This window comes from Neomonachus schauinslandi, chromosome 5, assembly GCF_002201575.2.
Source record: "Neomonachus schauinslandi chromosome 5, ASM220157v2, whole genome shotgun sequence".
Classification (NCBI taxonomy): domain Eukaryota; kingdom Metazoa; phylum Chordata; class Mammalia; order Carnivora; family Phocidae; genus Neomonachus; species Neomonachus schauinslandi.
In genome coordinates, this window is record NC_058407.1 from 137,513,296 (window position 1) to 137,527,090 (window position 13,795).

General features: G+C 52.1%; 1 protein-coding gene across 3 annotated transcripts in view; it reads right to left on the reverse strand.

Moving 5' to 3' along the window:
- Window positions 1-13,795, reverse strand: part of NPRL3 (NPR3 like, GATOR1 complex subunit) — a 37,778-nt gene that overhangs the window by 16,217 nt on the left and 7,766 nt on the right. Inside the window, exons 3-7 of one of the 3 annotated variants that reach the window (XM_021697976.2) lie at window positions 12,251-12,289; window positions 8,650-8,779; window positions 6,720-6,794; window positions 2,049-2,202; window positions 503-584 (exon numbers count right to left, since the gene is read on the reverse strand). In XM_021697976.2, coding sequence (XP_021553651.1) covers window positions 503-584; window positions 2,049-2,202; window positions 6,720-6,794; window positions 8,650-8,779; window positions 12,251-12,289 — 480 coding nt within the window. The remainder of the gene's footprint in view (window positions 1-502; window positions 585-2,048; window positions 2,203-6,719; window positions 6,795-8,649; window positions 8,780-12,250; window positions 12,290-13,795) is intronic. The other 2 variants (XM_044915028.1, XM_044915029.1) reach the window with 2 other exon arrangements.

Here is a 13,795-nt window from a genome sequence, read left to right on the forward strand (position 1 = left end):
AGCAGAAGGGCACAGCTTGCAGGGGAAGTGTCACCTGGGCACCCGCCCGAGCCCCCTCCACCACCTCCCACCCACCCTGCATACCCAGGCTCAAGGAGCAGTGGACCCTCTTAAAAGAAAAGAAGTTCTTTGCTTCTCCACAGAAAGCTGGGAACACCAATATGACTGGAACAACTGAGAGGCTCTGCTGGGTCTGCAACGCGGGCTGCCTTCCTAAACTCAGCCCCCAAACCCCAAGTCCCACGAGTGGAGGGCACCCTCTGAGCCTCAGTTTCCTCCTCAGTGAAGTGATGACAGTGACACTCATCTTAGGAGGCAGACCCAGAACTTGGCACCGTGTCACCTGACCTGTATCTCATGACTCACAAGAATTTCAGGCTCTCATGCGTGACTTCAGGGTCGGTTCAGGGGGCTGGCACTCCCAATCCTCTCACCCCCATCTCAGCGGTACAACAGGAGAACGGGCAGCAAGGCCCACGGGCAGGGGCACCACCTATCTTACCTGTCATAAGCTTCCTTGAGGTCCCTGGCCAGCTTGCACTTGGGCAGAATGTGATGAAATGGGGACTGAGGACCATCATTTGCTGCAAGAATCAGAACACAGAGAATTTAGAGCCTCCAAAGCAAGGAAATATGCAAAGGCTAGAATGGAAAATACCTTTAAAAACAAGGTTAACTGGGGCACCTGGGTGGCTCAGTCGGTTGAAAGTCTGACTTTTGGTTTTGACTCAGATCATGATCTCGGGGTGTCGTGAGACAGAGCCCCACATTGAGCTCCTCACTCAGCAGGGGAGCCTGCTCAAGATTCTTTCTCTCCCTCTGCCCCTCCCAATGCCTGCACTCACGTGCTCTCTCTAAAATACATAAATCTTAAAACAAATAAAATTTAACTGAAAATAATCTGTGCAAACAGTTGAATTAAGATGAGACTTTGGCCGTGTTCAACTGTCTTTATATGGGAGATCTGTATGGAAACTTCACCACTGGTGCCCCCTGTCCCTGCAGCCAGTTCACCGGTGGCCCCAGATGCCCAGAGACACTTTCCGCCTGGTGAGCAGGTGCTTCCATGCCTCATCCTACTCACGCATACCAATACTATTTATTTTTATGATCAAAAGTCTTTCATTAATCCTTTCTCATTAATGCCTTAAAATATGTAGTTAAATTGAATTTGTAAAAAAAATTTCCTGTGATGGGGTGCCCGTATGCCTCAGTTGGTGAAGCGTCTGCCTTAAGCTTGGGTCATGATCCCAGGGTCCTGGGTTCGAGTCCCTCTGCCGCTCCCCCTGCTTGCACGCTCTTTCTCTCAAATAAATGAAATCTTAAAAAAAAAAAAAAAAATTTCTGTGATAAAGTCACAGACTCTAAAGAGAATTTTTTTTAAACAGCTTCTGGATTGTTATTAATCAACACATAACTGGCCAAAACATTATACATTTTGACAGCTGTCAAATATAAAAAGCAAGTTTTCACTGAAAATGCACCTGAGTGGGACAGTTCTCGTACGCCAATCACTACTTTCACTTATTGCTAGAGTTACACCGAGGTCACCTTCAAACCTATTTCTGGTTTTCTCTTGTTTCAGAGACGCTGACCTGAGATGGAGATGGATTGTGTCACAAGTAGGCGTTTCTCTGTGCTTAGAGGTGTTACGGAATGCCAAAATCCACAGGGGGATCTACTGGCAAATGATACCTTTAATAATCGGCCTGTTGGTAACTCAGCTAGGTCCTCCTTCACTTCACTCGGAAGCGAGGGACTGGGAAGGGCCCACCTTGCCAGCCCCGTTCCCAGCGGCCCCTGCGCGCGGCCCCCCACCACAGGCTGTGGGGCAGTGCCGCTGGGAGGCGGGGCGCCGTTCAGGCTGGGGATCCATCTCCAGCATCAGTTCAGAGCTGCTCTCCAGCTGTGTCCCTTGGGGCGTCCTCCCTTCGCAGGGAAGATCACCAGACCAGCACATACGGCCTTGGTGCCTGTCTCTGCATCTGCAAACCTGGACCAGGGCCCCTGGCGCGTGTGTGGAGCAGAGAGACTCCCGCAGCGCTCACCATCAGCCACCGCGGACACCTCGTCCTGCAGTGCCAGGATCAGCTTGGCCTCTCTCGTGAGGTACTGGCAGCGGCGCTCCTCATGCTGCAGCACGGTGGCGATGCGTCGGGAAAGGGTGTGCAGACAGTTTATCACCGACGGGTCCGCATTGGCCTGCGGGAGAGGCACATGGGACTCAGACGGCACCCAGGCACGGCCAACCCAGGGCACGAGGAACCCTCTCCTCCTTTCCCGCACAGCCCCCTCCAGGTGCCGCCGCGGTCCCCGGCCCTGTGTCCCCTCCAAGGTCTGTCCACACAAACACAAGTGTGCTCAGCATCCCAGCTCGGGAATGGCTGCCTGCGGGGCAACCAGAGGTGGTTCTGTGGGGCCCCCCAACTGGTGGGGGGACACAGGCATCTCCGACAAGCAGAGATATTGCAGGGCACCGCACCAGGGCCATCCAGGATGGCGGGGTACAAGCCGGCCTCCGCTCCAGGCCAGGCAGGGGCAGCACTCGGGGGCGGCGGGGCAGCCGACCCACCTGCTGTGTGACCCCAGGCTCCCATCTGAGAACGTTCAACAGGGGCCCTCCCTCACCAGTTAGTCTGACAGAGCCTATCCAGGGCACAACCCCAGCAGTGTCTGCGGTCAGGGTGTACGGCTGACTTGGTGGGCAGGACCAGGCTTCGTGAGACTTCAACCACACAGACCCATTACACCAGGGTCACAGAGCGTGACCCTGGTGTAATGGGTCTGTGTGGTTGAAGTCTCTGGGCCAACTGTCTGCTGAGCACACTGTCCTCAGAAGAGGCTCTTCCCAGCAGAAACAAGCCTGGCTAACAGAAGAAGTCAGCAGGCTCCAGGCCACCCCTCTCCCCACAAGCTCCCCGGGCACCCCTGTGCTAACTCTGGAACCTATCAGACGCCGCAGCGAGGCCAGGCAGGCACACCCACCCAGGCCAGGGGTGGAGCAGGCAGCTGTAGGGTCTCTGAAGATGCTCCACAGAGCAGATAACCGGCCAACCATGACTCAGTGTGTCAGGAGGCCGACAGGGCTGCTGAGTCATCCGAGGGGTGGAGGTGGGAGAAGGGAGAGGGACGCATGGTGCCACCGATTAAAACCCCTAGTACGGCCTCCCCTCCTGTTTATCTGGCAGGCAGGGCCCTTCCAGCAAGGTGTCCACAGCCAGCCTTCTGGACCAAAACCCACACCAGACTCAGTGAACACCTTCATCACCTGGATTTGGAGAGATTTTCTGAACTCCTAGCAGATCTCATGTTCACAAACGGAATCCACACCTGACAACAGCATACCTGCGCTGGGGAGAGGACTAAACACCACTTTCAGGCCATGCCCATCACTGGGCAGCAACCCTGCCCCTTCATGTCAAGGACAGCCCCTCAACAATGTCCCCCACAAGATTGTGGAACTAGAGGGCCTAGGTTATAAAGCATGTGCAACTGCTTTACAACAAAATACACTTCTAGAAGACTCTGTGTCAAAATACTGTCAGCAGCAAAACAGAAGAAGGAGAATGATCGTATGCACATGGTTATTCCCTTCAAGAAGCAGTCAAGTCACACCTGACAGCCTGACCCTATGCTCACGGTCCCAGTGGCTGGAACAGGATGGTGTTTTTAGTCAGATGCCCGAGCACACCAGTTCTACATTCCCAGGCGTGCAAGGGGGTACTCACCCAGGCGAGGCCCGATGACCCACACTGATGGGGTATGCTAGGGTATCCTGTGTGGCTTCACAGGCCAGGCATCACTCAAGGTGCCTGCAGAGCCCAAGGCTTTGTCTGGCCACAGTGAGAAAGGGACCACCTAGGACGTGCCGGCCCTAAGTGGGAACTCTTAGAATTTGCCCCACAGGTGATGTGAAACAGCAGGAAATTTAGGGGATCGCCTGTGAGACTTTTCTCGCTCCCAGGAAGTGCACCGAAATGTAGTAAGGCCTTTAGAGCAAATGTCCAATTTGTAGGCAATACACAAACAGACAGTAAGCACGATCAGATGAATCCAGACATGGACCATTCAACGGGACGAAGGGAGAAGAGAGTCCTAGACTGGAAGAGACCTACAGACACAGCCCACACACCTGTGAGGGCGAGGTTTTCATCCTGGTACAGACAGGCCAACGGCAAAAACTATGGCCACTAGGCACTAGCTGATACCAAATTACGGCAAACTTTATCAGGTGTGAAAGGGTATCACGGTAGAAGATAAATGTTCCTATTTCATAGAGATGCCACCCGAAGTACATAGAAATGAGCAGACATGAGGTCTGGGACTTGTCCTGAAACACCTGAGAAGCCAGGGTGTCCCGGTGACGGCAAGGGGACATCAGAGACGGGTGTATGAGGTTAATCAAACTATCATCACTAGTTGGGGATTTGTTTAAAACTACTCAAAGTGAAAAGTAAAAAAAAGTATATGTTTTTAATGTGACTATTAAAAAGGAGAAAATAACTTCCTACCCTAAAAATATCAGCGCTTTACATTATTTAAAACTCCCCCCCCCCGCCCCCCGCCTTCAACATCATGGCCCCTGCTACTTGGAAGTCCTGCGCTACCTTGTTTCTTACTGCAGCAACCCACCCTTCCTCCTCCAGGTTCTGGCCTCGCCCCCAAGCCTCACCTTCAACAGCCACAGGCTGGGCTACATAGTAACTACCACCCTGTCTCATCAGCCCCCAGCTGCTGGACACAGGCACTGTTTCCAGCCTGGTTATTATCATAAAGGTCTCCCTACAACCTTAAAATCCGCTTGTTTTCTTGACAGCTGTACCCAGGGGTGTCATCAGACATGCTGCTGTTGAACGCTGTTCCCGAGACCAGGGCCTGCCTGCAGGGTGGGGCCGCAGCGGCTTCTCAAGGCCACCCACCGGGACAGCCTTCGCCAGGATTGTCGGGGCTGTTTCTTACTTAACAGACCGCTCTCTCTGGGTGTCTGCAGTATGTCATTTTAGAAGTCATGCCCTGTACTATTTACACTATGAAAATCCCAAGACTGTAAAAGTCAAGGTCTCCACTTGGAACCGCACGCCCCAGGGACAGCCGCTGTTAACCCATCACTTTGTCTTAACGCGGCTCCTTATTTATCAGCAAGGTAGGCCAGTTTTAAAAATTAGCTCCGGGCGCCTGGGTGGCTCAGATGGTTGAGCGTCTGCCTTCGGCTCGGGTCATGATCCCAGGGTCCCGGGATCGAGTCCCGCATCGGGCTCCCTGCTTAGCGGGAAGCCTGCTTCTCCCTCTGCTTCTCTCTCTCTCTCTCTGTGTCTCTCATGAATAAATAAATAAAATCTTAAAAAAATAAATAAATAAATAAAATAAAAATAAAAATTAGCTCCATTCCAAAGAACCTTTTCTCTGGCATCATTTTGGTTTTGAGCCGTTCACAGTGACTGTGGTCTTCTCTCAAGAGAAAAGCACCTCGAGACTTAGAATGACACCCAATTTTACCAGCGTCCTCTGCTTAGTGTCATTTCGGCCACTCTTAAGGCTTTCAGAGCACACACTGCTCCTCGTCACGGAGGCCAGTCACTCTGTCTGGGACACTTCTGTGAAAAGCCATCATGCAGATCACATGTGCCCAGCCAGAAAGAACTACTGAGTATTTTGGCACAAACAGGTAGTGGGACAGTTCAGAGGAATTCCGTTATGTAACAGTCACCAAATATAAATTTCCTAGGCAATTCAAAGTCCTTTCATAATATGAGTGAGTCTTTACCCAGGGATGCTTTTTATGTTTATTTAGATCCCTTATATTTTGACAGCTTCATTGAAAATAAATCTCCTCTAACACAACTTCAGACAGTCTGGGAACTGCCCGAAGAAACTATCAGCTTAATCATTAAAAACAAAATGGAAAGCAACAAGTGCTGGTGAGGAGGTAGGTACGCTGGAACGCTCACACACTGCTGGTGGGGAGGAAAGACGGTGCAGCCACCATGGGAAGCAGTCTGGCAGCTCCTCAACAGGACCCTGGAATTCCACTCCTAGGTGTATACCCAAGGGACATGAAAACATGTGTCCACACAAACATTTGGACACAAATGTCCATAACAGCATTGGTCATAATACTGTACTGATGAACATACATTGTTCATAATGGCCAAACTACAGAGACAACACAAACGTTCATCAACAGATGATGCACAAACTGTGGTCCACCCGTACAAGAGAATACGGTTCTGCCACAAAAAGGAATGAAGTCCGGATACATGCTACCACATGGATAAACTAAGTGACAGCAGACAGACACCAAAGGCCACATAGTGTAGAATCCAATCTCTATGAAAATGCAGAATAGGTAAATCCACAGAAGGAAAGCAAACTGGTGGTTTCCAGGGGCTGGGAGAGGAGAGGAAATGAGGAATAAGTGGTCTCCTTTTGGGGCAATGAAACGTTCTGGAACTGACAGTGGTGAGAGTTACACAACATTGCTCCTAAAGCCACCGAACCATACACTTCAAAATGGTTAAAATGGTAAATACTATGTGTATTTTATTTAGAAAACACAGTATGGGTAGACTCTTGCAGGACCCCAGGAGGGGCCTGGCAACAGCTGGGCAGTCTGAGCTCTGAGCCAATGACACAGTCACCAGAAGTGAGGGGCTGCTACTCTCCCCGGACCCTCCCCCCCGATCTACCAGGGCTCTTCAGCCATCTGTACACTCGCTCACCCTCAGTGCAAACACCACATTAAAAAGAATCATGGTGGGAGCTTCCCTCTTCGGAGATGGATCTGTTTTGGAAACCTAGAAAAGAAATACATTCTAATGAGTGAGAGCCACCACATCCCAAGAAATCCTGTTTAGTGCTATCCGTCAGGCATGGGGAGAGGTTCCAGAATACAGCCAACCCAGAGAAAAACAGAGCCCTAGGGTCTTTGAGAAGTGATCACTGCCTCTGTATGGGCAAGCACAGGCAGCACAGACGGAGACACGGCTGAGACTAGAGTGGGAGGGTCAGCGCTATGACCCAAAGTGACAAGACTACCCCAGTCAATGGGAGTGAGCTGAGGTGCCCCCGCGAGACAAGATGGGGAGAGGCTCGAGCAGATGGGGTATTCTCTGCCCAGACTCTCCCTCCCCCACTGCTGTTTTCAGTGTCCACCTGGGTCCTCTGTCTCCGCCAGGTATGGCAACCACTCAGGACGATTAAGAGATAAGATAATGCTCAGAGCCAGCAGAGACCAAGCTGCTGCTCCGGCATCCAGCCACCACACGTCACGAACACCAAGCTGAATATATGTGTTGCCACCAGGGGGCATGGGAGTGTGCGTGAGGGGGTGGTGGCCACATCTCCCTGGGCCATCCCAAGCAGGCTCTTTACCATCTCTGCCTGTCACTCCAGTTTGGTAGGGTATGACTCCTGGCACGATGTCAAATCTCCCCTCTGTCACCCAGACGTCAGCCGTGTGGACTGAGCTCTGTCTGCAGGGGCCTTGGTAAAGAGGAAGGAGCCGCCCATGGGGCCCAGTGCACCCAGCCATGGCCTGATGTCCTGGCATCTCCAACTGCCTCAGAAGCTCCTTCCACGGGCATATTCATGGATAAGATTTGAGGACTGCAATTTCTGGATCATATAAATGGAGCTAAATCTTATGCCATCTTATCAAAGCCCTGATGTGCCTGTGTGCAAAGGACTGACTAGCAGGTTCTGGTGTCAAATTCCCTTGGGTAACAGTGCATTCAATCTTGTTAAAACCCCTCAATACTGTAACAATTTCATTCATCGCAGAATGCACATACAGGGTTTAGCACAATAGTAAGAACTAAATTAATAATCATATTTGCTATGTCATCATTTAATAAGCAAGAAAAAATACTTGCACCACTTTAGAAACAGATGTCCTAGATATAAAGGGGAAGGTGGCAGTCAGGAGAGACCCAGGATGCAAAGAGCAAAAGCCAGGGGCAGGGATTGAACCCACAGGAGACCTATGGGGACATGTAGGTGATTGTATGCATGGACACACGCACAGGGTCAGATATATGGCACGATTCGATGGCTGCCTTCACCAGAGCCAGTGTGAGCCACGGCTCCCCGAGGGCCCCACGGTCAGGATAGGCCATGCCTTCCCAGGGAGGGCCATACCTGCCCAGGGAGAACCTTACTTGCCCAGAGAGGGCCATACCTGTCCCAGAAAGAACCTCACCAGCCCCTGGAGAACCCCACCAGCCCCTGGAAGAACCCCACCTGTCCCAGGGAGAACCCCACCTGTCCCAGGGAGAACCTCACCTGCCCCAGGGAGAGCCCCACCTGCCCAGGGAGAACCTCACCTGCCCAGGGAGAACCTCACCTGTCCCAGGGAGAACCTCACCTGTCCCAGGGAGAGCTCTACCTGCTCAGGGAGAGCTCCACCTACCCGGGGAGAAGCCCACCTGTCCCAGGGAGAAACCCACCTGCCCCAGGGAGAACCTCACCTGACCCAGGGAGAACCTCACCTGTCCCAGGGAGAACCTCAGGTGCCCAGGGGAACCTCACCTGCCCAGGAAGAACCTCACCTGCCCCAGGGAGAGCCCCACCTGCCCAGGAAGAACCTCACCTGTCCCAGGAAGAACTTCACCTGCCCCAGGGAGAGCCCCACCTGCCCAGGGAGGGTCATACCTGCCCCAGAGCATGCTGCAGCAGTGTCGGGTGCCCAACAAACCGCACGTTATCAATCTTCAGTTCAAATTTTTGGCCACACATTTCAGACTTGGTTGCCAAAATTGTTGCCAGAATGACATCCGAAAACCTTAAAATTAAAAAAAGGCAGAGTGGAAGTAAGTAAACAAAGTGCCACAGTACCATGCCCACCTGCCCTCAGAGGGGAAAGGTCTCAGGACATGGCAGCTCCGTGCGTGGAGTGCTCTACCCCCACTGCGGATCTGGAAGCTTCTATCAATTGCCCTTCTGAAGCGATCCCCAAGACTGGGGACATAAAATCACCAGAATTACAAGGTAAAAGGCATGAGAAGCATAGACTGAAGGCACATGCTGTCATTTCTCGGCATGCTCTATGAAATTCAGGAGAGAGAACGAATTGCAGTTTGCTTTCAAAGGGAGGACAACAGCTGGAGCCGGCACCGTCCTGAGGGCCACTCGTTAAGGCGCACAGGTGTGGGGAGGGGTCTCCTGACGGCCCGGGTTTGCCAGGCTGCACCGCTCCACCCCCAGGTGAGTAAAGGACAATACTAACTACAGTGTGCTCATCACCTTCCTCATGGCACGGCTGCCCGGTTGTTCCCTTACGCTCAACATTTCAACCTTCTAGTTCTTACTGGGGAAATCTTTAAGATGTGCAAAATGTGCAGAACCAGAGACATGATACAAAGGTGGGGATGCACAGGACTGGATGCCATGGAAAAGCAGGCATGGCTGTGGTGGGACAGCAGATCTGGCTACGATCTCTGTAAAACTGTAGAGCTCACCCCCATTCAAGATGCAGCTGTGCACTTATGTCTCCCCACTAGCAACCCTGCTCCTTCCTGCCCAAGGGGATCCAGATAAGCGAGAGTCACCACAGGGAGGAGAGGGCCGGGGGTGCAGTGTGGACTCTTATCTCGGAGCCCAGGCTCCAGGGGCCTCCACTCTAGAAACACTGATGTGCTGTGTCTGATCAGGAGCCAGGAGGAGACAAGTCCTGTGCTCATTTCTCCACCTTGGAAAGCATCTCTAACACCCAGGTCGAAGGGCACACTGTGTGGGGGAAGGTGGCTCCAGCTCCTTCAAGGCCACGCTCTGCCCGAAGAGGCCAATGAGGACAGACACTCCAGGGTGCATCCTGGGCCTTCACTGAGGAGCTCCGGTGAATCAGGGACCACACCAGATGTTTCTCTTCTAAAGGAGCTGGCTGTGGCGGAGGGCGGCAATGAACATCCTAACACTCCAAAAGGGAAGGTCCTGCTGCAGACTGCGGCTTCAGTTCAACTCTGAAATAGCAAATGACTTGGACATTAAGTGATCTAGGAGGGGGTCGTGGCTCTGGGCCCCTTACACTTGGCAGGGCTCAATGTCTAATGTAAGAGAGGTAACTTAGAACCAGCCTGGAGCAAGAACCTCACTGTGGTCAACCAGCACACAGACAAAAGCGAGACAGGCAGCTATGGGACTCTTCCCAAGCCTCTCCGCTAGACAGCCGGGGAGCCTAGCACTGCCAAGGGGGGCTGGTCATGATGGCTTCCAGCTGTCCCCTAGGACCAACATGGTCATCTCGGTGTCCTTGGTCACTCTGTGGTCCCCAAACAAACCAGATACAGGGGGGGTCTGGGTCAAAACGGGCTGCCTTGCGTCCTGTATAGTCAGGAATGCAGCTGGACCTTCTGATACCAATGTTGTCAGAGACATTCTGGGAAACTCGGGACCCACAGCTCAAGCCCTTGGCTGCCCAATGTGGGTCACTCCTTCCCAGGAATACTGCTCTCTAGAGTGAATAAACCAGAGATGGAAGATTCCAGAGTCTTAGACAGGAGGCTTTACATGCTTTCTTCAAAAACTCTAAATGGCTCACCCCACCCTGTAACTCCCATCTGAGGGATACAGTGATGGTGAGGGCGGGCTCAGAATGATAAAACCCTACTAAACACTTCTGCTCTAGTAACTGATCCAGTGCCAACATTCCATACCCTATCTCAACAAACACGACCCCTCCACTCTGTCACCCAGTGATACAACGGATACAAAGATGACGGAGAGAAAAACAACTTCCTACCATTCCAGAGGTTCACTTTTTCTTGTGATATGAAAAATCTCCACTAAAAACCTCTGCTCCGCCATGAAGAGCCATAGACGGGCCTCAGCCATGGCCTTTAGCCACCAGTCCAGGAACCTAAGTTTGGCTGTGAGATGAGCCCTGAGATTCAGAGGCCAACAGTAGTGGCCCAGTTCACGTTTATAAATACCCAGATCCAAGAGGTACCCTTCCAAGAGCCAAATAAAAAACACTTGCCCCTCTGGGTCCAGAAAGGACAGAGCAGAGGGGGCCAGCTTGAGAGCCATGTACTGCTGACGTTAAAAGCCACACTGCCCTAAGTGGCCATCAGGGAGGCCTCTCTGGGGTGGCCCGCGGGGTGGTGTTCAGCTGCTCTGCTCTATGAGCAGTCTGACCCACACAGAAATCCACTCACTGTAGCCTGGCATTACACACTTATGGTAAAAAAAATACTTGAGTGGCTTATACTTTCTGTACTGTGTCTGCTGACGTCAGACACACAAAGTCACAGAGTTCTATCATGAGATTTGGGGGAAGGGGACATAACTGATATAAACAGCAAAGTAAAACAAAAACGAGGGACAATATTTGTTTCCAAAATTTACAAAAATCCTTTTCCCTTGTTTTGAAGATAAAAGGCCTGGTAAATATGTTGCAACACAATAAAATAGCTGTTATAAAAACTAATATTCCTGGAATAACTTTCAAATTTAAAAAAAATAAAAGCATTTGAGATGAACCAGCCCAGTTGAAAAACAGGCAAGACTTTCCATTCCTGCTGGGATATTCAGGAACGGGCTTTTTCTAGGGCTTGACCAGGGAAAAAAAAAGGAGGAAGAGACAGCAATGGAAGGGAACTCCACTCCGCTCCCTCCTGTTTTTTTGGCGGGGGGAGGCTCACAGATGCTCCAAGCACCTCCAACACCCGGGGGGGTTGCCCCATCAGGGGCACAAAGGGTATCACAGTATCCACACCCTTCTGGAGAAGTGCCATATAATCTCCATGGGAACATTTTTGCCTCTAATGGGCACACACAACGGCATCTAAGTCCAAGCCTCACATTTAACACCTGGCCCTTGGGAGAGGCCTCCTATAACTCCTCTGAGAAATGAAGGCAAGAAGCAACGATCAAGGGTCTCTCTAGGGGGAAGCTGGCTAGGGAGACAGGGAGCCCTGTTCTCGCTTGCCTACCACCTTCCTGAGGCCACCGGTGCCTGCCTGGAGGAGGGGCGGTCTGTGTGCACGCCTGGCTCCAGAAGTCTCCCTGGCGTCAGCCAACCTTGCCTTGGCCTCCCAGGTAATGTGGAATAGCTGAGTAACTCCAGGTGGAGAAAGGGCAGGGGCCGTGGGAAGCCGGGGCACTCGTGGGGGGATCGGGCAGTGAGGACCGAGCCAGAGCCTGTGTGCCTCGTTAGTCATTCTTCAACACTGAGGGCAATCAGGAGTTAAGCACAATTACAAGAGAAGGCAGCAGGAATCAAGACAGAAAGGTGGTGGAGAAGTGTCGGTCTTACCCTGCAACCAATCGCTCATCGGTTGGAGGACATGGCTCGCTGGAATGGGAACAGGACCATCAAGACCAAACAAACACACTGATTTTAAAAATCACGAATAGTTACAAGGCTGTTTTATTAAAACAGTATTAAAGTCTAGCACAAGTACTACCATAAGCATTAACTGCTGAGGGCAAGGCTAAGCAACTTACCGGACAAGAAAGAAGATACAGACAATTGCCAAGTTGAAGACTTACCAGAGTTTTCTCACGAAAGCTTAAATTCCCACATGTAAACAGAGCCTGGGCACAACTGAGAGCCAATTTTCAGAAGCAAGAGCAAGGCTGGAAGACCTGGGTCAGAGCCCAGCACCACACATATTAGCTGGACACCCATGCACAAGCATTTTAGTCTTTCTGACGAAACCGTCTCTGTGAGATCCCGTGAGATCCCCGTACGGAGCTTCAACCCTTGAGGTACTGTGATTGCCTGCACACCCAAACTCGCCGAGCCTTTGCTCAGCACAGGACCACGGGCCCTCTGGCAGCAAGGAGGCTGTGGCACCCATGCACATGCTATGCCACACCCGCGCACTGTGCAACTTTAGTTCTGCAGAGAGTACGTTTAGAAGAGTCAAGCTACTCTGCAGAGTGTTCTGAGACAGTCCCCGGAATCCAGGAAACAGAGAGCAGGCCAGACCCCAGAGGGGGGACAGCACTGGAGGGACGACAGCCTACCACGACCCCGTGCCATGACCACCGGGCTGCCCTGCTGCTCCCCACAGCTCTCACCGAGAAATATATACCACAGACCCACAGGACAGAAGCACACAGCCAAGAGCCCCTTTTTCAACAGCTCCCGAACGTCAGCTCATGAGTGTCCACAGTATGAAAGGGGGAAGGTGTTCTGTGGACCTTCCCAAGATCACCCAGAAAGTCAGAATCCCTAGATGCTCAAGTGCAACTCCTCCAACTTTTATCTCCTACAACCAACAGGTCACAACGAAACCCCTCTACTTTCCAAAGGGAAGAAGCGTGTGGGGCTTCCGAGTATCAGCAGTGCTCTTTTCCATACCAGGCTGTGGAGGTGACGCGTCAAACGCCCCTGGCATGTGTCATGAACTTGTGTCTGCCCCTGTGTGGGAGGCAGAGCCCCCAGCAAGCACTCTCACCAAGACACAGATGTTCCCATGATACCAGACCTGGGAGGGGAGGCAGAGGTGCCTTGCCACCCTCAGGCATCTTAAGACACCCAAACTGAGGCTCATGGTACGAGGAACATGCCCAAGACTATACACTGTAGGTGCAAAATGAGAGTCACACCCAAAATCCAACCCTGTACTTGTCCCAGCACACTGTCAGCCTGCATGCACCAGAGCGGACGCACCAGTGTACTTACTGGCTGGGCCAGGAAAGGGGTGGGGGATGCCCAAGCTTGGGGACAGCACTGCTTATCCACCTTCTGGGCACTGACCCCAGCTCTAGGAAATAGGGGCTCCTTCCTTCCTTCCCTTTTCCTTCCTTCCTTCTTTCCTTCCTTCCTTTGCCTTCCTTCCTTCCTTCCTTC